The 26,316-nt window shown below is 31.6% G+C and overlaps 2 protein-coding genes across 2 annotated transcripts; both read left to right on the forward strand.

Moving 5' to 3' along the window:
- Positions 1–4,048: 4,048 nt before the first annotated feature.
- On the forward strand, positions 4,049–6,179 carry LOC114194871 (uncharacterized). The gene is made up of 4 exons (XM_085671398.1): positions 4,049–4,223; positions 4,390–5,246; positions 5,334–5,468; positions 5,549–6,179. The coding sequence occupies exons 3-4, from the start codon at positions 5,415–5,417 to the stop codon at positions 6,029–6,031; spliced, it is 537 nt and encodes a 178-aa protein (XP_085527524.1). The 5' UTR covers positions 4,049–4,223; positions 4,390–5,246; positions 5,334–5,414; the 3' UTR covers positions 6,032–6,179.
- Positions 6,180–17,016: 10,837 nt separating this feature from the next.
- Positions 17,017–25,063, forward strand: LOC114183694 (transcription elongation factor SPT6 homolog). Its single transcript, XM_085671254.1, is given in 19 exon segments — positions 17,017–17,107; positions 17,606–17,732; positions 18,139–18,211; positions 18,330–18,483; positions 18,903–19,014; positions 19,094–19,340; positions 19,438–19,647; positions 19,735–19,848; positions 19,944–20,330; positions 20,405–20,509; positions 20,584–21,363; positions 21,896–22,037; positions 22,147–22,634; positions 22,637–23,320; positions 23,777–23,986; positions 24,065–24,242; positions 24,245–24,565; positions 24,714–24,835; positions 24,837–25,063. Coding segments are annotated over 19 exon segments (4,551 nt in total). The 5' UTR covers positions 17,017–17,085; the 3' UTR covers positions 24,912–25,063.
- Positions 25,064–26,316: the final 1,253 nt, after the last annotated feature.

Consider the following 26,316-nt stretch of genomic DNA (forward strand, 5'->3'; position numbering starts at 1 on the left):
AAAAAAAAAATAAATTCCACTAATTGATTTTATGTTTCAGTGGAATTATTACAAAATTTTACATCAAAAGTGTTGCATGCTAGTGCCGTTTATAGGCAAATTTAAGTAATCAAATATTAAACGCTCTAGAACTAATAAAAGAAACAACAGCAACAAGTTAATGTTTAAGTCAAACTTCATTTAATATCTTAATGTGAGTAGAGGGAGGCAGAGCAACATTTGCAAACTGAGTCCGATTGTCGCAGAGCAAACTGTGCTGTAGATTAATGAAGGAGAGGGTCAATACTTAATACAGAAGCACTTAAATGGTGATAAAATATTTGCTTCATTTAATCTTTAGACCAAGGATTATTAGTAATTTGATTATTATCTGGTAATTGATTTGTTTCCGTTTATATATTTTTTCTCTGTTTCTATTTTTTTTTTTTTTGTAAAAAACTTAATTTGGTTCATAGTGCTAAGTCAGTGTTAACACCGTTTCAAGAATACATTATGTCAAAATGAGTTATATTTTATCTTATGATTCCTTTGCTTTTTTTTTGTCTTTTTTTTTTCTCCACGTTCCTTTACTTCACCTCTTTTCATCCCATCAACTTCTTTCACATTTCTAAACCTCCCATCACCTTCTTCTACCTCTCGCTACCATCTCTTTCAATTTAATCTAGAAAAATTATATTTTGACTCTTTTTTACTCTTATCACTTACTTTCTGACTTGTCTTAATGCGAGTCATTAATTATTTAAAAAGAAAGATATTGATATATTAATCAACAACTCCTACTATAAACTTCTTTACTTCCAATTTTCTTTGTTAAGTTTCATTCCAAAATATTTTTTTAAGATCAAAATTACTAATTAAGTCTTTAAACAATAAAATAAAATCATATGGAGTCCAGGGGTCGTGTCCTCTAAATTTTTGCAATTTAAACTTATTTATATATATATATATATATATAAAATAAAATAAATATATTGATATTAAAAATAATTTATATTTTGAAATTAAATAATTATACTTTTAATAGCAACATTTAAATGCATATAAAAGATATTATATTACTAATAAAAATAATCTATATTAAGAAATTGATAATATTTTTTATAAAATATTTTACTTTTCTATTAATCTTAACTATGGGTTATTGGAAGTTATAGTTATGAAGATTGATGACATTATTCGTGGTTAAAAACTAGTGTTTGGGTTGAAATATGAGTGGCTTATGATGGAGAAGTGTTAGGAATCCAAGTGTGATTCTAAGTCCCACATTAGCTAGAAATGAGAAAATGAAGCACTGTATAAGAATAAAAACCCATAAACCCATTGCCTTAAGGTTTTGGGTTGAGAGTGGTGTCAGTGCCTTATATGGTTAGGCCCAGATCTCATTGGTGTTTGTTCTTTCCAGTGATACCCCTCCTTATAAACCTAACAAGAAGGAATGAAGAAGACAGTCAAGAAAATTTTAATAAAGTGGTGTTCTGATCAAGAAAATATCTATTTATATTTTATACAAAAGTTATCCAATTAATTGTCCAGTAAAGAGATACACATTGACATATCCATAAATAATTTTTAATTTTAAATAATTAAAAAAAAATCTTATAGGACCCCTTGACATCAAATCCTTCAATGAAGTTAGGAATTTCATCCTTTCTCTAATGTCAGCCTATCCTCTCTTTTTCAAGATGTTAGTCTTTATCAATGTCTTGGAAGTCCTATAATCCATCAAGTGATAATAGTATGCGTTTTTTATGTCGTCTGATTATTATTTGTTTTTTATAAAATCTGAACCCTCAATATAAATATTCATTACATGGTTTTGAATTTTTTTAGAGTTATATTTCAAGTTTTATTGTTAATATTTGAATTTAATGGATAAGTCTAAATTAATAATACTTAAAGTATACATCATAGGAGCAATTTAAAAAACAATTCATATAATTTTCTTATCACAATTCTATACTTTGTACGATTAAATTTTGCACTGTATTTTTTTGTACTATTTATTCACGATGAATTTTACTTATAAATATCTTTGGATTTGCATACTTTTGTCATATTCATAATGCTTTTTTTTTTTGTTAGAATTCCATATAATTTCATATGATTTCATACGAGACCGAATAAACCCTTGTGAAGGAAAAATTGTCCAAGTCACAAGAGAAAGAATTGCAAGGCACAATTTATTTTCTGATTGACTCCTACATCTAATTGGTTATCTAATTGGTTGAGTTGGTGTTGGTTAAAACTTGAGGTTTGGATCCATTATTCTTTCTTTCTTTTCAATGTTGCAGTTCAACACACAAACAAAGAAATTAAACAAATTGTCCTTTGAACACCAAAACTCATGCAAAATCAAAGTAAACAGTTAAGTAACAGAAAAACACAAAAAACATATAATTTCTACAAATCAAATATAGAATTTCACAATTTTAATGAAGAACTCGAAAAATTAAAAACTTAATGGAATTGGATAAAATCTTAACCTTGTGTTTGGATGAAGCATTTCAACAATGCTGAGAAATTGAAATGCATTGTATTTGAATTGCTTCTAATTAAATTCCCTTCATTTTCTAAATAACTTGTTTGGATAAAGAAATTAAAGTACCTTACATTTCAATTTCTTGTTTGGATACAATAATTGAATTTCTTATGAGATAAAATTTCATTTTATCAATATTTATTTTAGGCTTAATTATGTTTTGAGTTCATGATAAATTTGGAAACGAGTCGGTCAGGTCAACGAGTCGGTCGGGTCGTTGGGCCTGCCCGACACGTCTGGGTCATCAAGCCCGCCCGACACCTCTAGGTCGTCTGGCTCTCCAAACCTGTGTGGGTCGCCGGGCTCGCCCGTCCTGCTTGGGCCATCAGACCCACTAACTCGTCTTGGTTGTTAGGTTGGTTCAAGCTAATTGAAATACTTCAAAAAAATGCATGCATTTAAAATGCTTTTTAATTTCTCTATCTAAACAAAGCATTTCATTGCAAATAATTTTAAATTCTCTAAATAAATGAATCACCCTCTTGAATTGCCTCATCCAAACAAAGCATTTTATTGCAAAGGGTTATACTTACAAAATTCTAAGAACAATGAACCTAACAAAATTTCAAAACAAAGAACGAAAACACAAACATTCAAAAAAATTTAGGTGTTATTTTTTTCTTATTTCATAAGAGAAAAAATAAGATAAAAGAGGATATTCATACCAGAACCTTGCTCTGAAACTAGATAATACGATCTTATCCACCAAAGAGTACGACCATTTTTGAATTTGAATCCTCAAGAGGTACAACAAAAAATCAGAAAAGAATGCAAAATAATACATATATTATATACGTCACAATCTTGCATATTGATAAGTAAAGAAAAATTCACCACAAAGAGAGGTAACTTTTGGATAAGAACTGATAATAAAGATGCCACAATCAAAAAGATTGATAAGTCAAGGAAGATCTCCACAAAAATATCAATATTTGATGAGAACCTGATGTCTAAGCCAAAAACAAAGAAAATCTTCTCTTTATTGAAATAAAATTCAATATATAACTAAGTTTTTACACCAACTTTTGGTACCTCTATATATGGACATAAGTTTAAGAAAACCTAGAAACTCTAATAAAAAACCCAAACTCAAAAACATAAAAATATAAACTAATTTCTAAAAGCTTGATGCTCCAAAACAGATAAACATAAACTAATTTTCTTAAGAACTTTAAATGTACTCCAAGCCATGATTTTTGTTATTTTATGTCCTTTGAATATATGTCAAAGGCTCCTCCTCAAGTTTTTACTTTTTTTTAGTCATGGGATAGTCCTCTATTAATATATTTATTATGTAGTGTTGAAAAAAAAATACGGAAACGTTATTTTGACTCCCTACTCTTAACTCACTTTTGACACCGGGACACGTGTCAAACGATTAGCATTAAGAGGACACGTGTCAAAGGATCAGCATTAATGTAATAAAAAAAATTTAACGTTTAATTTTTTTTGCAATAAATGCACATGACGTGCTTAAGTGGAAGGAAAAAAAATTGGCATGTCCAGAGAATGGTCGAAAACGAGATCGCGAAATCAAATAGTTGCAGAAGAATTGGAAAGAGGGTTTGAGAAAGGACAGAAAGGCGTGAAAGGAGATATGAATGTAAACGTTCACGCAGAAGCAATTGGGTAGACGACAATTTGAATCAGGGTTGCATCTACCGGAGGAAGGCGGCCAACGAGGGTAAGGTTTGTGGTTTTGAAGAACGAAATAACGTTTTCGTTTGAAGGATCCGAAAAATTGAAGTTTGGCGAACCCCATTACCATTTGTGCTATTCGTTGCAATTCAGGTATTGATTTAGATGTGGATGTAATTTTGTTGCATTTGATGTTGTCAATTTTTTGATAGGTTGGCGGCGGTGACAAACACTTGGGGGGATTTCTGTTTTCATTGCTGCAACATAAATCTCGTTCCATTTGCCTTTCAGTTATTGAATATGGGCAGTAAAGAGCATAACGCGGGCCTATTGATTGAGGATGTGAAGGTAGGTTTGGTTATGTGTTTGAAAATCCTTTGTGTATTGTGTATGTTAATGATAATATGGTATGATGTAACACAATTGTTTGTTTACACAAATGTTTTTCCGGCATTCTTGCAAAGCCAAATATGTTGGAAGTTTGAATGAAAAGTTAAGTGTGAAACAATGAAAGTCAATTGCACGCACACCATTTTGATGGTTTATGTCGTTAAACCATTTTGTTAAGATAAGTCGCAATTTGTTACCTATGTTATGTTATAGATGGGTTGAAAGGAGGGGTGGTTTTGCTATTGGTAGGGAAGTAGTTGAATTTAATTTGTTAGATGTTTGTTTAGGATTGGGTCTTTGGGTCTTGGGTGAAAAAATTGATATAAGTGACGATGATGAAGATAGTGACTGTAGGAAGTTATTTTGTAGTGGGAAAGTTCATGTTAAAAGGATTTATGAGTTTCTTTTGGAATATGACAATGATGGTGGTAGTATAGAATTGTTTACCAGCCTTTATATATTGTTAGGCATATCTGAGTTCCTGTTGCCAAATAGAGACGGGATTGTGTTCCCCAAAATTTTTAAGTTAGTGGATGACTTGCAAAGTATAGGTAAATACAATTGGGGCAACTTAGTGTACGACTATTTGGTTGGTAGCTTATGCAGTGCTTCAAGGGCGTTGAAGTATGAATCAAATACAAGTCACATTCATGTATTTGGATGTGTGTATATGTTGCAGGTAAAGTTTCGTTGTTTCATTTTCATGTTCAGTAATTACATAGTAGTTGGACATTTTGTTGTGGATAATTCATTTTTATTGTTTCAGTTGTGGTCATTTGATCATATATTTGTTTGCAACGCAACGTTTAATTGCGGCAAATCAAAGTTCCCACGATTGTTGCACTAGATGAATATTAAAGTTGGTGACAAATTAGTTAAAAGTTCCTTTGATAAAGAATTGGTTAGTGTGGAGAAGTTATAATATTTTAGTTAAATACTGTTATTTTTTAGTTTTTGTTAACTTGTTTTTGTTGTTCACAGGCTGTTAATGAGGTTGTGGTGTGTAACGAAGAACTTGGTTATGAGTTTGTGAGAGAAGCATTCCAAACTTTTGGGACTTCATACAACAGATCAATTGATAAGGAGAATGAAGAGCTAAAACGTCTTGTAGAGAATGAAGAACGTGAGATTGCTGATTTGGAAGCTGTTTTGTCTCATTTGGAGGATATGGTTGCAAAAAAGGAAGAACATAACCGTACGGAGGGTGACAGTAAAGATGATCAGCATGATGATGGTAATGATGAGGAGGAGGGTGATGTTGGTGTTGATTACACCGTTACTGACCCTGCATGTGATGTTGAAGGTGATGATTCTGGTGTTGATGATGTTGATGTTGGACAACAAAGCAACATGTATGACCGTATGAAGTCCCAACCTCGAAAGCGAATAAAAAGTCGTGCAATAAGGACGCCATTTGCGGGTTTTGGTAGTAGAAGGAAGACGAAGCTTCTTACAATGGGTTGAATTTGTTTTGAATGTAATGGTTGCAAAGACATTCATTGTTGACTTTTATTTTGTTGTTATTGGCGAAGTGTGTGGTCATTTGTTGTGTCCTTTTGTAGTGTCCAACGTTGTTTCCTTTAATTAGGCTTCAGTTGGTGAATTCTGTTGACCATACTAATATTATTTTTGTTATGTTTGAAGTACTTTACATTGGTGCCCATATATACTGTGTTTGGTGAGAACTGAATGACTTTATGGACTTCAGCATGTTTTAGGGATAAGGCAAAGTCAGTGACAGTATGTTACAAATGTTCTTACGGCAAAGTCAGTTACATACATTATTTGGTGTTAAAAAATTTAGGTCCAAGTTCTCAGTTACTGAAGTGTAACTCCCCACTTGTGGTTGGACAGGAAAATGTTGACATTTTTATCCAGTAATGAAGCATTATTACATTATTTGTAAATTTAAGTTGGCTATGTTCTTAGGTCAATTAAAATAATATAAAAAAAAATTAGCCAGTACCATCCATGTATGATTCATGAGTGTAGAAGTAAGGTAGCGAAATTGGTTACTGCATTTAAAGAAATGCTTACAAAAGAACTAAGTGCAAGTCCCCATGTATATTCGTTTAAGTCCACATATGACTTTTTTTTGTAAGTTACGTACAAGTGAACTTAATACAAAATTTGTATGACAAGTCTCCATGTATATTCGTTTAAGTCCACACATAACTTTTGTGTAAGTCACTTATACATGAACTTATTCCAAATTTTGTATGACAAGTCTCCATGTACATTGGGTTAAGTCCAGACATAACTTTTTTGTAACTGAATTATATTTGAAGTAAGTACAAAAGTTTTCCGACAACTTTCCATCTATATTCCTTTAACTCCCCATATAACTTTCTTGTGACTTACTTATAGGTGAAGTTGTTACAAAATTTGCATGACAAATTTCCATGTATAGTCCTTTAACTCCCCATATAAGTTTCTTCTAACTTACTTATAGGTGAAGTTGTTACAAAATTTGCATGACAACTTTTCATGTATAGTCCTTTAACTCCCCATATAAGTTTCTTCTAACTTACTTATAGGTGAAGTTGTTACAAAGTTTGCATGACAACTTTTCATGTATGGTCCTTTAACTCCTCATATAAGTTTCTTGTAACTTGCTTATAGGTGAAGTTGTTACAAAATTTGCATGACAACTTTCCATGTATAGTCCCTTGAGTCCCCATATAATTTTTTTTGGAACTTCAGTTTATGTCAACTTATTATGAAATGTGTGTGACAACTGTCCATGTTTATTCGTTGAACTCCACACGTAATTTTTTTGGAACTCAGTTATTGGTGAACAGAAATTGTTCGATAATTTTCCATCTATAATCGTTGAAGTCCACACATAACTTTTTTGTAACTATTAGGTGAACTTATTACAAAATTTGTCTGACAACACTCCATTTATATTGGTTTAACTCCACACATAAGTTTTTTGTAACTGACTTATATTCGAACTTATTTCAAAAGTTTTGTAACAACTTCCCATCTATATTCCTTTAACTCCACACATAACTTTTTTGTAACTTACTTTTAGGTCAAGTCATTACAAAATTTGCATGACAAATTTCCATGTATAGTCCTTTAACTCTCCATATAAGTTTTTTTGGATGTTACTTATAGGTGAAGTTGTTACAAAATTTGCATGACAACTTTCCATGTATAGTCCCTTAACTCCCCATATAACTTTATTTGGAACTTCACTTTATGTCAACTTATTATACAATGTGTGTGACAACTCTCCATGTTTATTTGTTGAACTCCACACGTAATTTTTTTGGAACTCAGTTATTGGTGAACACAAATTGTTCGACAAGTTTCCATGTATAATCGTTTAAGTCCACACATAACTTTTTTGTAATTATTAAGTGAACTTATTACAAAATTTGTATGACAACACTCCATGTACATTGGTTTAACTCCACACATAAGTTTTTTGTAACTGACTTATATTCGAACTTATTACAAAAGTTTTGTAACTACTTCCCATCTATATTCCTTTCACTCCCCCGTATAAGTATTTTGGAACTTACTTTTAGGTGAAGTCATTACAAAATTTGGATGACAAATTTCCATGTATAGTCTTTGAACTCCCCATATAAGTTTTTATGGATGTTACTTATAGGTGAACTTATTACAAAATTTGCATGACTAGTCTCCATCTATAATCGTTTAACTCCACTCATAATTTATTTGGAACTTCACTTTATGTCAACTTATTATAAAATGTGTGTCACAACTCTCCATGTTTATTCGTTTAACTCCAGACGTAATTTTTTTTGAACTCAGTTATTGGTGAACACAATTTGTTCGACAAGTTTCCATGTATAATCGTTTAAGTCCACACATAAATTTTTTGTAACTTTTAGGTAAACTTATTACAAAATTTGTATGACAACACTCCATGTATATTGGTTTAACTTCACACATAAGTTTTATTGTAATTGACTTATATTTGAACTTATTACAAAAGTTTTGTAACAACTTACCATCTATATTCCTTTAACTCCCCATATAAGTTTTTTGGAACTAAGGTAATGGTGAACTGATAAGAAAATATGTTTGACAACTGTCCATGTATATTTGTTTAACCGCCCATATAACTTTTTGGTTACTAACGTAGAACCGATTACAAAATTTGAATGACAACTTTCCATGTATATTCGTTTAAGTCCTCACTTTGAATTTTTGATATGAAATTTATCCTTTTTGAATTGGTTTGATTGTTATGGTTCGTTAATAAATTGGTTACAATAATCCGATGACAAGTTTCTAGCTATATTAGCATTACTTCCCACTTAGGTACAAAAACACAAGGGCATACCATTAGCTTTTGTAAAAAAAGTTCACAAATTAATGTACAATGTTTACTGCATATAAAGGATTGAAAGCAATTCTCTTAACATGCCCAAACAAACGTCGTTCACAATACATCATCGTGCTTGCAGCAAAAAGGACAGCCTACATAAACATGTACTGCTTTCGTCAAACTCAAATCAACACTAGCAAAATAATCGGTGTAAGTGTAAGTAAAATTATCATGTTGTCAACTTTCATCGCTGGACCAAAACCATTACATTCAGAGGTTCCCAATATCTGACCATTTATATTACAGACAACCCTACCATTAACAAAAAACAATTAGTATTACATAAAAACAAATATTAATATTTCACAAATAAATTACCTAATTAAGTAAAAGAGGACACCGTAATAAGTAACACTATTGTACAGCTTCAATAAGTCCACTTTCATGGCAGCAGAAGGTGGCTGGAATGAAACACATGGGATGACAACTGCACCCGCAGACAAGTCGTTGCTGCCACCAAAATCTGCTGCACAATTCAAGTCTATCCCTTTCGCCATTTCTTCTTCATTAACAGACACATCACCTGTTAAATCAACCTTTTGAACACCTTCACTTTGCTCATCAGCACCTTCTCCATCTTCAGCTACATCACATTCTGCATCAACATCTTCACCATTATCTTCCTCTGCAACATTACTAGCGGACATTATCTTTTCATGGAGGAATGATATTCGCTTCTTCATCTTGCGTATGCTTTTTCCATGCCTTTTCAACCTTTTCAACAAAGCTTTCTTAGAAATTGACCTTTCATCTTCATCTTGATCATGAGCGTCACTACCCTCACCAAAAGTCAAAGCTGCACGAATTAACTCATTCCCATAATCCTCTTCTTTCAAACTCCAATCCCAAATTATCTGAATCACAAAACACATTACACAATAATTTTAATCAATGACAACCACATCATAACATTAAATTGAAACAGCAGTTCAATTTCATTACTTGGGTATCTACAAAATGCATCTCAATCCTTCTTGTCTTGAAGGTTACATCCGGCCAGCTGAGAATTCTTGGGAAAACAAAATCTCTATGTGGGCCACATAAACTGAGTCGTTCAACAGCCCATAGCTGCAACAAAAACACAAACTCCATTAAATGATTAAATATACAATGAAAAGGTAACTTAAACATATATAATACAAATGCTTACTTGTAACACTATAGCTGAACCGCTCAAGCAGATCTCACGTTGACCTAATGCCAAAAATGCCCGACCAATGCTCCTAACCAAATAACTATGTACTGCTTTCGCCCAATTGTACTTTGACAAACCGTCTATATTGTCTTAAATACTACAAGGAATATTACAGACGTTTTTTGAATTCCTTGGAAAATATAGTACGGCGAAACAAACAAAGAGATACATACAACATACATTATCCACATCATCAACCTCGCTCCCTACCAACAACTTCATCTTCTCAATAACATTGTCACTTGTTATCAATTGACCTCTCAAAAGTGAACCCACACTACCGCACACGTTCCTATCAAATTGTACATCTATTCCACCAACGCCTAATCCTAAACACATACAAATGTCACCTATGGTTAAAGGGACAGATCGTTGCATGATACGAAAAGAACTGTTTACAGAAAACCAACGCTTAACCAACTCTAACATAAGTGGGTTGCAAATAGGTAACGCTTTATCCATATGCAAACACCATTTGAATGGTGTGTCTCTAATCTTTGCACGGTGCCTATCCAAGATAAACCCGTTCATTTCCACAATGTACTTTGTATAACAGAAAGTACGCAGCCGAGCCTATCATACACCACAAACATAAACAATGTATAAACAACCAAATTCCCAATAATTGGTACATCAAGCACACAACAAAAACCAATACAATATTCAACCAACCTTATCATTAATTGCATTGGTAAGAGCCATGAATTCAAACACTTGAATTCAATAACACCAAATATCACTGCCCAATGGAAAACAATTCGTATTTAGTCACACAAAAATTTTAAAACAATTAACCACAACAATTATTAAAAGTTCACATATCCAATTATTACAACAACCAAATGAACATATTCAAACATGGCCAATAACCATATAACAAAATGGACATATTCAATCATAGCCAATGCATTTGGAACTAAACAAAACAAATCACACGTACACACAAAAGGAAAATCACAACAAACATCACTATTTGACTTAGAATGTACAAATAAAACTTAAATAAAAATGACACAATTTGGACCGTGTGTTTCAAAAACATAAAACTATAACCCCATACATAAATCACACTACATAGACACCACATTTTAGGATACAAAACCGTGACAAACAATCTTTCTAAGTAAAAATTCAACATGGCTGCAAATTCGATTTCTTCAATAATCACAATAAGATTGTAAAACAAAATCAGAACCTGGTTGCAAAGAGATGAAGAAATGTGTCGCATTGGTGCTCCAACTAAATCCTCCACCTTCTTCTCCGTCTTTATGCGAAAGGCCCAACCTTTACCAAATCCTCTCCACGATTCTCCTCTGCATTCTGCAACGACGCAAACGGAACAAAAAAAAACACAGCTGTTAACTCACAAACAACAACCACAACCTCCTCCACAATTACATCCACCGGGAAAGGCCACACCTTTACAAACATACTCACACAACCCAGAAATGGAAGGACAAACGATACCCACCTGAGAACTTCAATACGCACAGACCAGGTTCTATTCTCCGGCAGCCTTCACTTCACGACGATGATGTGTCGACGATGATGTTTCCTGTGACTTCTTTTCCCATCGGCGAACACTTCGCTGTTTTGTCGTTTTTTCCCTCTCAAAACCAAACCTTCACTTTTCACTTCACTCGACAATTGGTCTTGTTCCTTTTTCTCCAACCACCCGCACGTGACACCATTTTGTGGAAAAAAAAATTAAATAACTGCACTGCTGTGCGTTTGACACGTGTCCCGGTGTCAAAAGTGAGTTAAGAGTAGGGAGTCAAAATAATGTTTCCGAAAAAAATATGTCATATTTTTTTCTTTTATGCTGGGAATGTAAAACTTTTACCACACTTTTTATATCAATTTTAATATCATTATTTATACTAATGAAAATATATGTTACGTACACTTTTTTATGATAATAATAAATAATAATAATAATATTATTATTATCATTGTTATCATTTTAATTATGAAATTATATATAAATAATTTTAATGACTTTACTGTAAATGCTTTTTATTTATTTTATAGGTAGTTTTATAATTAAAAAATAGTTAAATTTTATAAAACCGGTGAAATTAGAAAAAAAACAGTTAAATTTAAAATATATTAAAATTGATTAAATAGTTATTTTAATTTTAAAAAAAATAACTATCTAATAGTAATTATAATTAATGAAAAGACATGTACTATCTAATAGTAATTAGTTATACTAATGAAAACATATGCAATGCCTAATAGTAATTGATTAGGCTTTCAAATTTTTCTTTCAGTCTCAAATATAAAGAAATCATTGATTTATTGCCATGAAAATTTAACCTATATATCTTTCATGTTATAGCTTTTTGGTAGATGAGTTAAGAAACATTAAGTAACAACATCAACATTTAATGTGTTCGGTTAACCTTCTACTTCTTGTTTTTCACATGTAACAATATAACCTTAGACTTGATTAAGATTTTTCTTAATTTTTAAATGTATTCCTTCCAACCACGCTTCATTATTCCTATTGTTTGTCTGTTATGTAGGATATTGTTGCCATCTTATCTATTTTCTCATAAAGGTCCATGCTTTTTTTTATTTCCCTAATTAATATCTCTGGTGAAACACATTCTTAGAAGTAAGAAAACTAAAATTTGCTAAACATTTACTTCTCATGCGTTCATATTAAAGGCTGTTTAACATTCCTTTAAAAGAAAAAGAAGACGAAGAATGTAGTACCAAAAAAGAAAATGGAAAGAGTCAAGGGAAAATAAAATAAAAAAGATAAAAAATAGTAATAAAGATATAATAATTAAACAATTTGAATTAGAAAAATACTAACGCATAATATAAATCTGAAGCAAATGAACCAACACATATACTCATTCATATCATCAAGTTATAATTGGAATAACAAATAATTTTATTTTAAATTAATTCATTTATTACATGGTTAATGATAAGTTTTTTTTTTTTTACTTTTGTTTTTGTCTTATTTCTTGTATTATACTTGGCATCAAAGGAGTAACAGAAAGCAGATAAGATATCGTGTCTAAAATATTTAAAGATACCTCGTAATATTTGATAATATTTAAAAATATCTTATAATTTTAATAATATATTAATATTAAAAAATATCTTTTAATATTTAACTAAATCTAATATCTTTTTAATCAAATAATTATTTATCAAATCTTATTTTTTAAATAAAATAAATAATTAATCATTGATTTTTATATCTCATATTTATCCCAAAGAAAAAAATCATCTTAATTGCCATATACAAACTCAACGAATATCAAGTTTTGTCTCATTATCTTCACCGAATAAAATAAACATATACTCGTACTTGTGTCCATACCCTCTCTCTTCCTATTTTAATATCAATTAATTAATTTTTATAAAATAATAAAAAATTACAACGAAAGAAACATAGTATTAACAAATATTCAATGTGGTACACATTATTAAATATTTAGAAAGAAATTATAATTATATACCTTTCAAATTAGAGTACCAACTAAAAATTGATACGAACCAAAACATTTATTAAATCTACAACGTTAATGGAGCTTAAATGATAAAATTTATGATTAAATATGTTTTTGGTTGCTTAACTTTCACTCAAAATTGGAATTAGTTCCTTTTGAAATTCATAGATTTAGTCATTTTAACCAAATTTTGTGAAGTTTATTTGATGTTTCAAATGCGAAACATCAAATAAACTTAACAAAATTTGGTTATGAGAACTAAATTCACGCATTGCTAGAGTTTGAGAACTAAATTGGATCAAAGTTTCAAATATAGACTAATTCCAATTTTTCACTGAAAATTGAGGAATTAAAAACATATTTAACTCTAAAATTTGAAAGTGTTTTTTAAAAAATTATAAAAGAAAAATAGATAGTCAAATGAAAAATAATTTAAATGTTTCTTTACTTCCATTCTTTCAATTATAATGAAATATTTTTTTTTATACATTGATAAAAATTAAAATACACCATTCTAGCAAAATCACACATAAGAACAAAGATTGAACTAATAATAATTTAAATTTAACATATATTTATTATGTTTTAACTTCAATATATGTTCGATAGTGATAAAAAAAATTCATGGCAATCACATTAATTGACATATATTATTTGAACATAACTACACATTTCATGATAAAAAGTATCTTCAATATTTAGCTATCTATCTATCCATATATGTATATCTAGTTATCAATATATGCATATTTATTTATCTATCTATGTATATATGTATATTTCTCTCTCTCTCTTTCTCTCTCTCTCTCTCTATATATATATATATATATATATTTGGTTACTTAATAAGTTACGAGTATTTTAAAAATTTAAATAAAGATAGGATGGTCGGGGACATGTATTATGACGAGAGTGGACAAGGACGGCCATTATGGTGGGTGGGGACGATGCAAATATGTACATACCTATACCCATCTCTATATCGAATTGAAAATATAGGATATTATCCATACCAAGTCAATACAAGATTTCACATCAAAACGTGGAGACGAGCTCAAATAATATGCATGGAAACGAGTTTATTTGTCATCCCTAAAAGCAACATATACTTAGGGATGCCAATGGGGTGGGGCGGAGACGAGTTTCGCTATCCCATGCCCACCCCCATAGAAAAAATTCATCCACATCCTCATATCCAAACCTAACGGGTATCAAACTTTTATCCCATCCCCACCGGGTAACGGGTATCATCTCGTACTCATACCCGTATCCATTTTCTTACTACTTCAATATTAATTTTAATTAATTTTTATAAAATAATAAAAAAATATGGTAAAGAAAACATAATATTATCAAATATTCAATATTAAGAGGATGATTGTTTCTTGGATATCAAATATTTTGAAATAAATTATAATTGTTTACATTTTAGATTATAATACCAAATAAAATTTAATGAGAACCAAAACATTTATTAAATTTGCACACATTAATGAAACCTAGTTGAGAAAATTTCTAAATATTTAAAAAAAAATATAAAAGTAAAAAAACATATTCAAATTAAAATATATTTTAAATGTTTATTTACTTCAGTTTTTTAAATTCTAATAAATCTATTTTTTATATACTAATAAAATTTATAATACATCCCTTGATCAAAGTAAGGAACAAATAATAAATATAATAATAAAATTTTAACATAGATATTGTATCTTTTAAACTCCAATATGTGTTGATGATGATAAAAAAAATTCATGACAATTACATTAAATTTTTATATTGTAGTAAATAAAAATTATTTACACAATTATAGTAAAAAATTACAGTATTGTTGATAATGTGTTAGAAATAAAAAATAACTAGATAAAATATATTGAAATAGTATTCTATATGATGAAAATAAACAAAAAATAAAAATATTAAAAAATTAACAAATGTTTAGAAACAATTTGAGAAATTATCAAAAGAAATCAAACAAAGGAAAACCAATGTATAATTAACATGAAAATTACCTTAGAGGTCTAAGAAAATTTTTCAAATATCAATATATATACTCAATGGTTGAGAAATAACAAAAATTGTTTTAGTAAAACAAAAGAGTTCTTCAAATGAAACAAAAATTAATAATAATAAGTAAAGAATTTTTTTATATTATCTAGTAAATGAAAGATTTGTGCTATTAAACATTTAAATTGGGAGTATTAAACATTCTCATGTGAGAGGAAAATATACAATAAATAAAAATACTAAAAAATAATAGAAATATTTAAATGTGAAACATAAAAAATTTGTAATTAACATACATCATTTTAACATAATTAGATAAAAGTTATGATAAGATGAAAAATATAGTGGAGATGCGAATGAGTTTCATGACAAACCAAATAATTAGAAGAAATAAAAAATAGAAAGTATGTATATATATAGAGTTACTTAATTAATTGTGAATATTTTAATAATTTAAACGGGGACGGGACAAACCAAATAATTAGAAAAATAAAAATTATATATATATATATATATATATATATATAGGGTTACTTAATTAATTATAAATATTTTAATAATTTAAATGGGAACGGGTATTATGGCAGGGATATGTACATCCCTATATCTATCCCTATACACAATTGAAAAAGTCAGGAATTCCTCGTGTCCATACCCATATCTAGTCAATGCAGAAATTTTTCATCAAAACGGAGACGAGTTCGAATAATATCCACGAAAACATATTTATTTATCATCTCTAAATATACTTGATCAAATAATCAACTTATACTTTGAGATAACAAATAACAATAATAAGTTAACTTTCTTTTTCACTTTTTTTATTTTATTTTTTGTAGTAATAGAAAACACAAGATATTATGTCTATAATATTTAAAGAGATCTCAAAATTTCTGACGTTATCTAATCTAAGAATGTCTCACAATTTTTAATAATATATTAATTTTTACAAATATTTTTTAATATCTAACATTATCTAATATCTTTTTAGTCAAATAATTATGTACCAAATCTTATCTAATATCTTTTTAATCAAGTAATTATTCGCTAGATCTTATCTAATATCTTTTTAATCAAATAATTATTCACTAATCTTACTTTTAATTTTTTTTAAATACAATAAATAATTAATAAATCATTATATCTTTTATCATAATTTTTTTAATATTTTTTAAAATTAAATAATTAATATATGTTTTTTTAAATTTTTTAAGAAATATTTAAATAAAAATAATTCTTAAATTATATAATCAAGAAAATATTCTATCTTGTACTTAAAATAAATATTTGATATTATTTATCTATTTTCTTAATTATTATAATTTATAATCTCACACCTATTATTACAAACCAATACTATAAATATAGCGGAGAAGACCCTCGTCTTTTCATTCTTTTGTTCTTGCATTGATTTCTGTTTGATAGCAGTTGCCTTCCTTCCGTCTCGTTTACTCTATCTTTTTATTAGTTCGTTATGGCAATCTCAGACGAAGAAGGTGAACCCTATCCTTTGGTTGTTCAATATTTTTTTCGTATTCCGATGTTTGAGAGCATGGAATTCTAGTTAGCTTGTGAATCATAAGTCTTTATCTTTTACGTGTGTTGTATCATTAATCCGTGCCCTTCCCTCACATTTTTCGAAGTTTAGTCTTGGTTTGTGACAGTGTTTGTATGAGCTAAGGTGTGGTAGACACACTTCTGAGTGCAGTTCAGTGGTTCAGGGTGATGCTCATTTTAGAGTTTTGTTTGTTCAAATGGTATCAGAGTTTTATGGTATAGTCCCGTTTGTGGTGTCATTCAATTGCCGGTTGAGAGTTTAGCTTTGTTCTTGTTTGATTTTTATGTTTTTTGTTTTTTTGCTTGTTATATAATTGTGATCTATTTGATGCTGTCTTATTTTATGGAACTAATTATGTGAACAGAATTATCTTCGATGGCCTTTATTCAATATCATCTTATTTTTCTAATACACTTTCTTTACCTTCTAACTTCAGAAGGGCAGGATGGGTATGAAAATGATGGATTTATTGTGGATGACATTGAGGATGAAGAGGAACAAGTTCAAGAAGAGAAAGCAGACAGTGATGATGAGCGACAGAAGAAGAAAAAGAGGAAGAAAAGGTTAGTTTTCTGTCCTCATGTTCTTTCACCTATGCTTGTGATTGAAGTTGATGTATTTGTATGTTTAGTGAAGAAAACGGAATGTCTGATAATAAATAAATAACTTTAATTAAAATGGATATATTTGATAATTACTCTTGCATTCCTTTTACAAAACCTTTCCTCTGTTTTTTAAACTACATAAATCATACATTTAGAAGTTCCATGCACATAGGCTTGTTTTTGCCTTTTTCTCTCTGCTACCGCTTAATTCATTCTGTACCCCTCTAGTGGGAGACAGGCAAAGGATTGAAAAAACAAATTGATTGTCTGCTTTTGTCCGTATTTCTTGTTTAAAAATTAAAACATTGATACTAGTGGTCTTATTTCATTATAGATATTTAACGAACTAATGTCACTATTTTAGGGAAGAGTATGTCCTTGACGAAGATGATTATGAGTTGTTGGAGGACAACAATATACATATTCACCGCCGGAAGGTTCTGAACTTTTTATATATATAAATATATATTTTAATTTTTTTATTAGTGTTTGAATTTAGTGGATCATTACTATAACTTGTGTACAAATTTTATTATTTTTTTTATAATTCCTAAGAAGAGCACAAAGTTCAAGCGACTGAAAAAAGGCCGGAGGAGCACTGAGGAGGAGCCCTCTGGGCTGTCTGATGCGGAGGATTTTGTTGGAAGTGGTAAAGTTGGACTAACGGCTGAGGAGAAGCTTAAAAACAGCTTATTTGGTGATGATGAAGGTATGTTCTGGTTATGGCGGTTTATGCTTTTGGTTTTTCAGTGGCTGTACTTTATTGTTTTTGGAAGATTACTTTTCACACAGATCATGGAGATTTTGACTTTGAAGACCACTTTTGATAGAAAGAGTTTACTTTGAAAGTGTAAAATGTTTTTTGAAACTAAAACTACCAAAATAGTATTGAAGTTATTTAAATATTTCCTCATATGTTACTGGTAAAATAGTAAACAGTCCATTTTACTTAAAATATTGTCCTCATGTATTCTGGTTTCTCAGTGAATGTTTTTGGCGTTGTAGTTGGTATAATAAATTCAAAACACTTCATGTGGAATTACATTTTGTATGCCAAAAGGTAACACATGCTCATTCATACATGCTCCAATAACCCCAATCACTTATTATGCCTCTCATGAATTACAGGAGTTCTGTTTGAGGACATTGCTGAAGAGGATGCTGAAACCGGAGAAGAGGATGAAATGGCTGACTTCATTGTGGAGGAAGAAGAAGTTTATGAGAATGAAACTCCTATGAGGTATTTTATATTTTTTATTGTTGTTTAAAATTAGGAATCAATTATCTGATGTTCTAACGATCTGTTACGGCATTCTAAGGCATAGGAAGTTGAGGAAGAAGGAAAGTAGGCAGGCTCCAGCAGTTTCTTCCTTAGCTCTGCAAGAAGCTCAAGAATTATTTGGAGATCCAGATGAGTTAATTCTGAATCGCCAGAAAAATCTTGAAATGAGTGAATACAGAGAGACTAAACTTGAAGATGAATTTGAGCCTATTGTTGTGTCTGAGAAATATATGACAGAGCAGGATGACCAAATTAGGAAGCTTGATATTCCAGAGAGAATGCAGGTCATCAGGGTTCTTTGTGGAAGTTCAAAATTTCCTGATTAATGAAAAGTATTTTTGTGTGATGAAATGTTTTTTTATTCTATTTTTTATTGTTTAGATATCAAATGAAAGTACTGGTGACCCGCCATTGGATGGAAGTAGTATAGAACAAGAGAGTCAATGGATAGTTAATCAACTTGGAAATGGAGCTGTCCCTTGGATTTACAAGAAGGTCCCAAACTCTAAAAATAATGAAAAGGATGACCTACCGATCAACAAGGATGATATTATCAGATTTTTGGAACTGTATCATGTGCAAAAGTTAGATGTCAGTAAAATATGCTCCGTGAGTTTTTTGCATCTATTGTTAGTTTTATGATATCTTCATTTTCATAAGGTGAAAATTTGTCTTTAGATCCCTTTTATTGCTATGTATCGGAAGGAGGAATGCTCAAGCCTAATAAAAGACCTGGAGCAACCTGAAGCTGTTGACGAGAATGACAAGACACCTACTCTGAAATGGCACAAGGTCTGTGAACTTTGATTTTTGTAGTCTTTTGATACTATTATGCGTCATTGGTAATTTTGTTAAAATTTTGCTATGGATTCATCGTGCACGTGTAGGTTCTTTGGGCTCTTCAGGACTTGGACAAGAAGTGGTTGCTTCTTCAGAAGCGGAAGAGTGCTCTCGAGTCATATTATAGTAGACGGTTTGAAGAAGAGTCCCGTCGCGTGTATGATGAAACGAGACTAAACTTGAATCGTCAATTGTTTGAATCAGTCATGAGATCACTGAAGGAAGCAGAGACCAAGAGGGAGGTTGATGATGTTGACTCCAAGTTCAACTTGCATTTCCCACCAGGTGAAGCTGGTGTTGGTGAAGGGCAATACAAGAGGCCGAAAAGGAAGTCCATGTATAGCACTTTCATTAAGGCAGGTCTGTGGGAGGTTGCGAGCAGGTTCGGGTGTAGTCCTGAGCAACTTGGATTACGTCTAACTGTAGTTGAACTGGTAAGTATGCTTTGATTTGGAACTGCTGTTTGTTTTGACCCAATACTAAAGATTTTGTTCTCCATGCCTTGTAGCAAGAGTTGGAAGATCCAAAGGAAACACCTGAGGAGATGGCTTCTAACTTCACGTGTGCTATTTATGATACTCCTGAAGAAGTGCTTAAATGTGGCAGGCACATGGTATGTATATGTAACTTTGTTCTTAATCATTCTAAGGGAGCCCTTGTTTGATCTATTTGTTTATTTTGTTTCAGGCAGCTGTTGAGATAAGTTGTGAGCCTAGCATTACGAAACATGTTCGTAGCCACTTTCTTGACCATGCAGTTGTGTCAACTTGTCCTACTACTGATGGAAATAAAGTAATAGATTCTTTCCATCAGTTTGCTGGGGTGAAGTGGCTGCGGGAGAAGCCATTGTCTAAGTTTGAAGATTTGCAATGGCTCCTTATACAGAAGGCAGAAGAGGAGAAACTCCTTCAAGTTACTATTAAGTTGCCTGAGGAGTATCTTAATAAGTTGATAGATCAGTTCAATGATTATTATATTAGTGACAGTGTTAGCAGATCTGCTCAACTGTGGAACGAACAGAGGAAGTTGATACTGCATGATGCCATTTTTCGATTCCTTTTATCATCAATGGAAAAAGAAGCAAGAGGTGTATTGGCAAGTAAAGCAAAGAATTGGTTACGTATGGAGTATGGGAAAGCATTATGGAATAAGGTTTCTGTAGGACCTTATCAACAGAAGGAAAATGATCTTGGCTTAGATGATGAGGCTGCTCCAAGGGTTATGGCATGCTGTTGGGGCACTGGAAAGCCACAAACAACTTTTGTCATGTTAGATTCATCAGGAGAAGTGTTAGATGTCCTCTACACCGGGTCTCTTACTTTTAGGTCACAGAATGTTAATGACCAACAACGGAAGAAGAATGACCAGGAGCGAGTGTTGAAGTTTATGACAGATCACCAACCACATGTTGTTGTTTTAGGAGCAGTTAACTTGTCTTGCACCCGATTGAAGGAAGATATATATGAGGTGAGCATCTTGGTTTCTATGTCTATGTGCGTGTTGATGAAATTGTTTGAAGGATTAATACCTATCCCTGCATTGTTTGAGTTCTTGTACCATTTCATTCTAGTCGCCTAACCTTACATGGAATGGAAGTGATCAGTTGTCAATCCTATTTTAATTGCCATACTGCCCCCTCTTACAGATTATGCACTTTGTGATTTCAATTCTTTATAATATGCCTTTTATTTTTTTCTCTTAAATACACTGCTAGAATATCCTCCTCCTCATCCCGTGGCCCTATAAAGCATGCAACTTGTAGAATGAACTTTTTTATTGAATTAAATTGGACATCTGCAACTCATGGGTATGTTGATTTTTTATGATAGTTTCATTTAAGCTGTAATAAATAGCTTGAGTAATGGTGTCGTTAGTTCGTATTGTTCTAAGTTATTTAATATGATTATAGGTTGTTTGATTCATGTATTCATCTCCATGTAGTGGGAAAAGGCTCTTGTGATATGGTGGGTGTTACCATTGTTTGCTCTACTTTTGTCAGGTTATTTTTAAGATGGTTGAGGAAAACCCTAGAGATGTTGGACATGAAATGGATGGGGTCAGCGTTGTCTATGGAGATGAATCTCTTCCACGTCTTTATGAAAATTGTCAAATTTCCTCAGACCAACTTCCTTCACAGCCAGGTAAATATTGTTTTGATTCTTTGGTTTGTTATTTATTTTAGGAATCCCATGTTCATGCTATTTTTCTTGCATTCATAGGCATAAGCTTATGGTTTTTTTACTTTAATAGGTATAGTGAGGCGTGCTGTTGCTCTTGGTCGTTATCTCCAGAATCCATTGGCAATGGTTGCAACATTGTGTGGACCTAGAAAGGAAATCATGTCATGGAAATTGAGCCCTTTAGAGAGTTTTCTCAACCAAGATGAGAAATTTGCTATGGTTGAGCAGGTCATGGTAGATGTGACCAACCAGGTTGGATTAGACATTAATTTAGCAATAAGTCATGAATGGTTATTTGCTCCATTACAATTTATTTCCGGGCTTGGTCCGAGGAAGGCCGTATCCTTGCATAGATCTTTGGTAAGGGCTGGTGCCATTTTTTCACGGAAAAACTTTCTCACAGAACATAAACTTGGTAAAAAGGTATTTGTCAATGCGGTTGGTTCCTTGCGTGTTCGGCGAAGTGGGTTGGCAGCTGGCCGCAACCACTTTATTGATTTGCTGGATGATACAAGAATTCATCCTGAATCTTATATCCTTGCACAAGAGTTGGCCAAATATATATATATGAAGAAAATGGAACAGGTGATGAAAATGATGATGATGCGCTCGAGATGGCCATTGAGCATGTGAGAGACCGGCCTATTTATTTGAAAAATCTTAATATTGATAGATATGCTTCCGGTACAAGACGTCAGAACAAAATTCAAACTTTATATGACATGAGAAGAGAATTAATTCAAGGGTTTCAGGATTGGCGCAATCAATATAAAGAACCAAGTCAGGTTGAGGAATTACATATGATTTCAGGTGAGACTGAAGAGAGCTTGGCTGAAGGTAAAACTGTGCAAGCTACAGTTCTAAGAGTACATGCTCATAAAGCAATATGTGGGCTTGAATCTGGAATTACTGGAATCCTCATGAAGGAAGACTATATAGATGACTGGAGAGATGTAATGGAATTATCTGATAGGCTACAGGAAGGTGACATGCTCACTTGTAAAATCAAGTCAATTCAAAAGAATAGACATCAAGTCTTCCTTGTTTGTAAAGACAGTGAAATGAGAATTAATCGGTTACAGAATAACCGTGATATTGACCCCTATTACCATGAAGATAGGAGTTGCTTTCAGAGTGATCAAGACAAAGCTCAAAAACAAAAGGAACTTGCAAAGAAGCATTTCAAGCCAAGGATGATTGTCCATCCACGCTTTCAGAACATAACTGCAGATGAAGCAATGGAGGTTTGTTGCTTAGCTTATTTTTGTTAAATTTTGTATTTTATTGATCTTATTAGAATGATCTTTTGATGTTGTGAGATTGTTTTGGTTGTGTTGCACCTCCGGACATGTCTTGTTAGGCAGAAGTTAGATTTTTGTTTTTGGTGACAATTTTCTTTAATGACTTCATAGTGATATTTCCTTATTTTATTCTATAAGTTCATTGACGGCTTCTTGTCTTGAAGAATAAATGAACTTTGCTTGTTTGACTGTTGGTCTTTAGAGATCGCATATCGAAATAAATCCATTGGTTTCTACTTAAAATTTGTGTGGGTTCATAGTGTGATGAACTTGGAATTTGGCACGCAATTTTGTTTCAAGTAGTTTCTGAAAAAAAAAATCTTAATTAGTTTTATTTCTTTATAAAATATTTAATGTTTAATATGTTGCTAGCTTAACTATGCCTTTGCCTTTATGCAGTTCTTGTCTGACAAAGATACTGGAGAAAGTATTATCCGTCCTAGTTCACTGGGACCTTCATATCTTACTTTAACTCTTAAAACTAGTGATGGAGTATATGCACATAAGGATATAGTCGAAGGTGGGAAGAAACACAAGGACTTTATAAGCTTGCTGCGAATGGGGAAGACACTAAAAATTGGAGACGACACTTTCGAGGACTTAGATGAGGTAAAGTTCCCAAAATTTTGTGTATGTTTTGCTTATGATTATATGGCTAACTCCTTCCCTCCGCTGGTTGTTGCTTAGGTTGTGGACAGATATGTAGATCCGTTGGTGGCTCACTTAAAGACAATGCTAATCTATCGCAAATTTCGAAAAGGTACAAGATCAGAGGTTGATAAACTTCTGAGGATGGAGAAAGCTGAGTATCCTATGCGCATTGCCTATAGTTTTGGCATCTCCCACGAGCATCCTGGCACATTTATATTACTTATTTAAGAAGTCAAAATCCACACCACGAGTATATTGGCCTCTACCCAAAAGGATTCATGTTCAGAAAAAAGATGTTTCAGGACATCGATAGGCTTGTAGCACACTTTCAAAGGTATATTGATGACCCCAAGCAAGATTCAGTCCCCTCCATTACATCGGTTGCTGCTATGGTACCAATGCCTTGCTCCGCAACTGGTGGCTCGGCTGGGCCACCATCTGTGGGCAGTGGATGGGATGGTGGTTCAAATAGTGAGGTTGGTAGAAGAGTTCACTCTTATGATAGGGATCGATCTTCTACTCCTGTTTGCAGGACAGGTATGTTGATTTAGTTTTTGAATTTAGTTATAGTTTTTTATTTCTTCATATATTCTAATTGGAGGTTGAACTAATTACATTATTTTGTCTAGTTATCTAATCTGTACGATTTTGCATTTTTTTAATCTAAATTTATGTCCTTATTTAGGACGTGGTGAGTATAGAAACAATGGAAATCGGGACGAACATCCTAGTGAACGAAGACGTGGTCTGGGTCGAGGTTCATATAAAAAGAGACGACACAATTTCAACAATGAAAGGCAGGACTCTTGGTTATGGAGGCAGCAGGTGGGGTTCTAATAATACAAAATTCAAAATTTTCCAAGAAGGAAAGCTTTTACTGTGATTGGGGAGGTGGAAGTAACGGTGATGGTGGTTCAGGTTTATATCTTAGAAAATAGTATCAAATAGAAATTCAGGTTTAGAATAGGAAACAGAACAATGAATAGTACTCGTAGAGTCATCTTATATTACCATAATATTATTACGATCTTTTTATCTCTGGGCCAACTTGAGAGTCTTTCACTTTGCAGATATTAAAAGATTTTATTAAAAGAATTGATATTTTTTTCTTCATACACAGTTTTAAGTTGAACTCCTATTATTATTGATTAAAAGTTGAAGAAGAACTTTTTAGATTATATTAAATTAATTAAATGGTTGTTAATAACATATGTTGTAAGATACGTAAGGGTCCTCCTTCCTACGAACCATATAGAGGGAAAGATACCTGTAATAATCTACCTTTTCAATATTACATCTTTGCTTCTGCTCTTACATCAACTTTCAATATTTTCAATATTAGGTTCAAAACTTTTAGACTGTGTTACTGTTAATGATTTGTGTTTGATGAAAACATTGAGGTTTTAGAGGACATTGTAATTTTTAAGCTCACGCTTATTGTGTTGGTCTCCAAATTTTATTTTTTTTGGAATTCATGGCTTACTCGTATTTTAGTTGTTCATTATGGATTTTAAATGTTACAACTATTTGTCTTTTGGCGTTTTGTTTTTGATGATTTCTTAGTGCTTAAGTGCATTTTTGAATGAAAAATATATATAATTATTTGTATGGGTTAACTAATGTTTTTAGTCTCTTAATTATTAAACGATTTTGGTTTTAGTCTTTTTCTTGATCTTTACTCTAATTAGATCCTCATCCTTTCAAAAGTTATGAGATAAGTCTTAATTGTTAATGGAGTTAATATTTTTTTGACTTGGCAAACAGAGTGCTAGATCAATATTTTATTTCAAACACGTAGTAGATTATTTAATTTAAAAAGATAAAATGATTTTCCATTTCATCTTCTTCCCGAGCACAGCTTCTCTCCCAAATCTCTACTAGAGAGGATTCTTCTCCAACATCTACCCAGATCGAGGGTCTTTTCAGGAAGAGACCCTACTATCGCTAGTTGTCGTCATGTCGCTGCTGTGAGGCTTGTTGTTGATAGATGGGACAAATTGAGGCCACGGAACATGCAAATGTTGAAGTTAGAGAGGATAACAAATTTTGTTAGTTGAATATGAAATAGTTAACAAAAATTATAGTTTGACAAAAAGAAAATTTTGATAAATTTGACATTATTTTTTACACCAAAGATATTGAACTTTTAATTTTTAATTTTTATATTTTTAATTAAGTTTTTCACTTTAGTTGAAGAAAAGATAAAGGATTGTCAAAATTTATTAAAATTTTCTTTATTAAAATATCATTCCCCATTAGTTAATGTTGGTGAAGAGTGATTTATTTTC

Source organism: Vigna unguiculata, chromosome 1 (assembly GCF_037176805.1).
Source record: "Vigna unguiculata cultivar grain cowpea cultivar isolate G323 ecotype 2 chromosome 1, ASM3717680v1, whole genome shotgun sequence".
NCBI lineage: Eukaryota > Viridiplantae > Streptophyta > Magnoliopsida > Fabales > Fabaceae > Vigna > Vigna unguiculata.

Coding starts and splice junctions, on each gene's coding strand:
- LOC114194871 (XM_085671398.1), top strand. CDS start 5,415: ATGAATATTAAAGTTGGTGACAAATTAGTTAAAAGTTCCTTTGATAAA. Junction 5,469..5,548: donor GTTCCTTTGATAAAGAATTG/GTTAGTGTGGAG, acceptor TGTTGTTCACAG/GCTGTTAATGAGGTTGTGGT.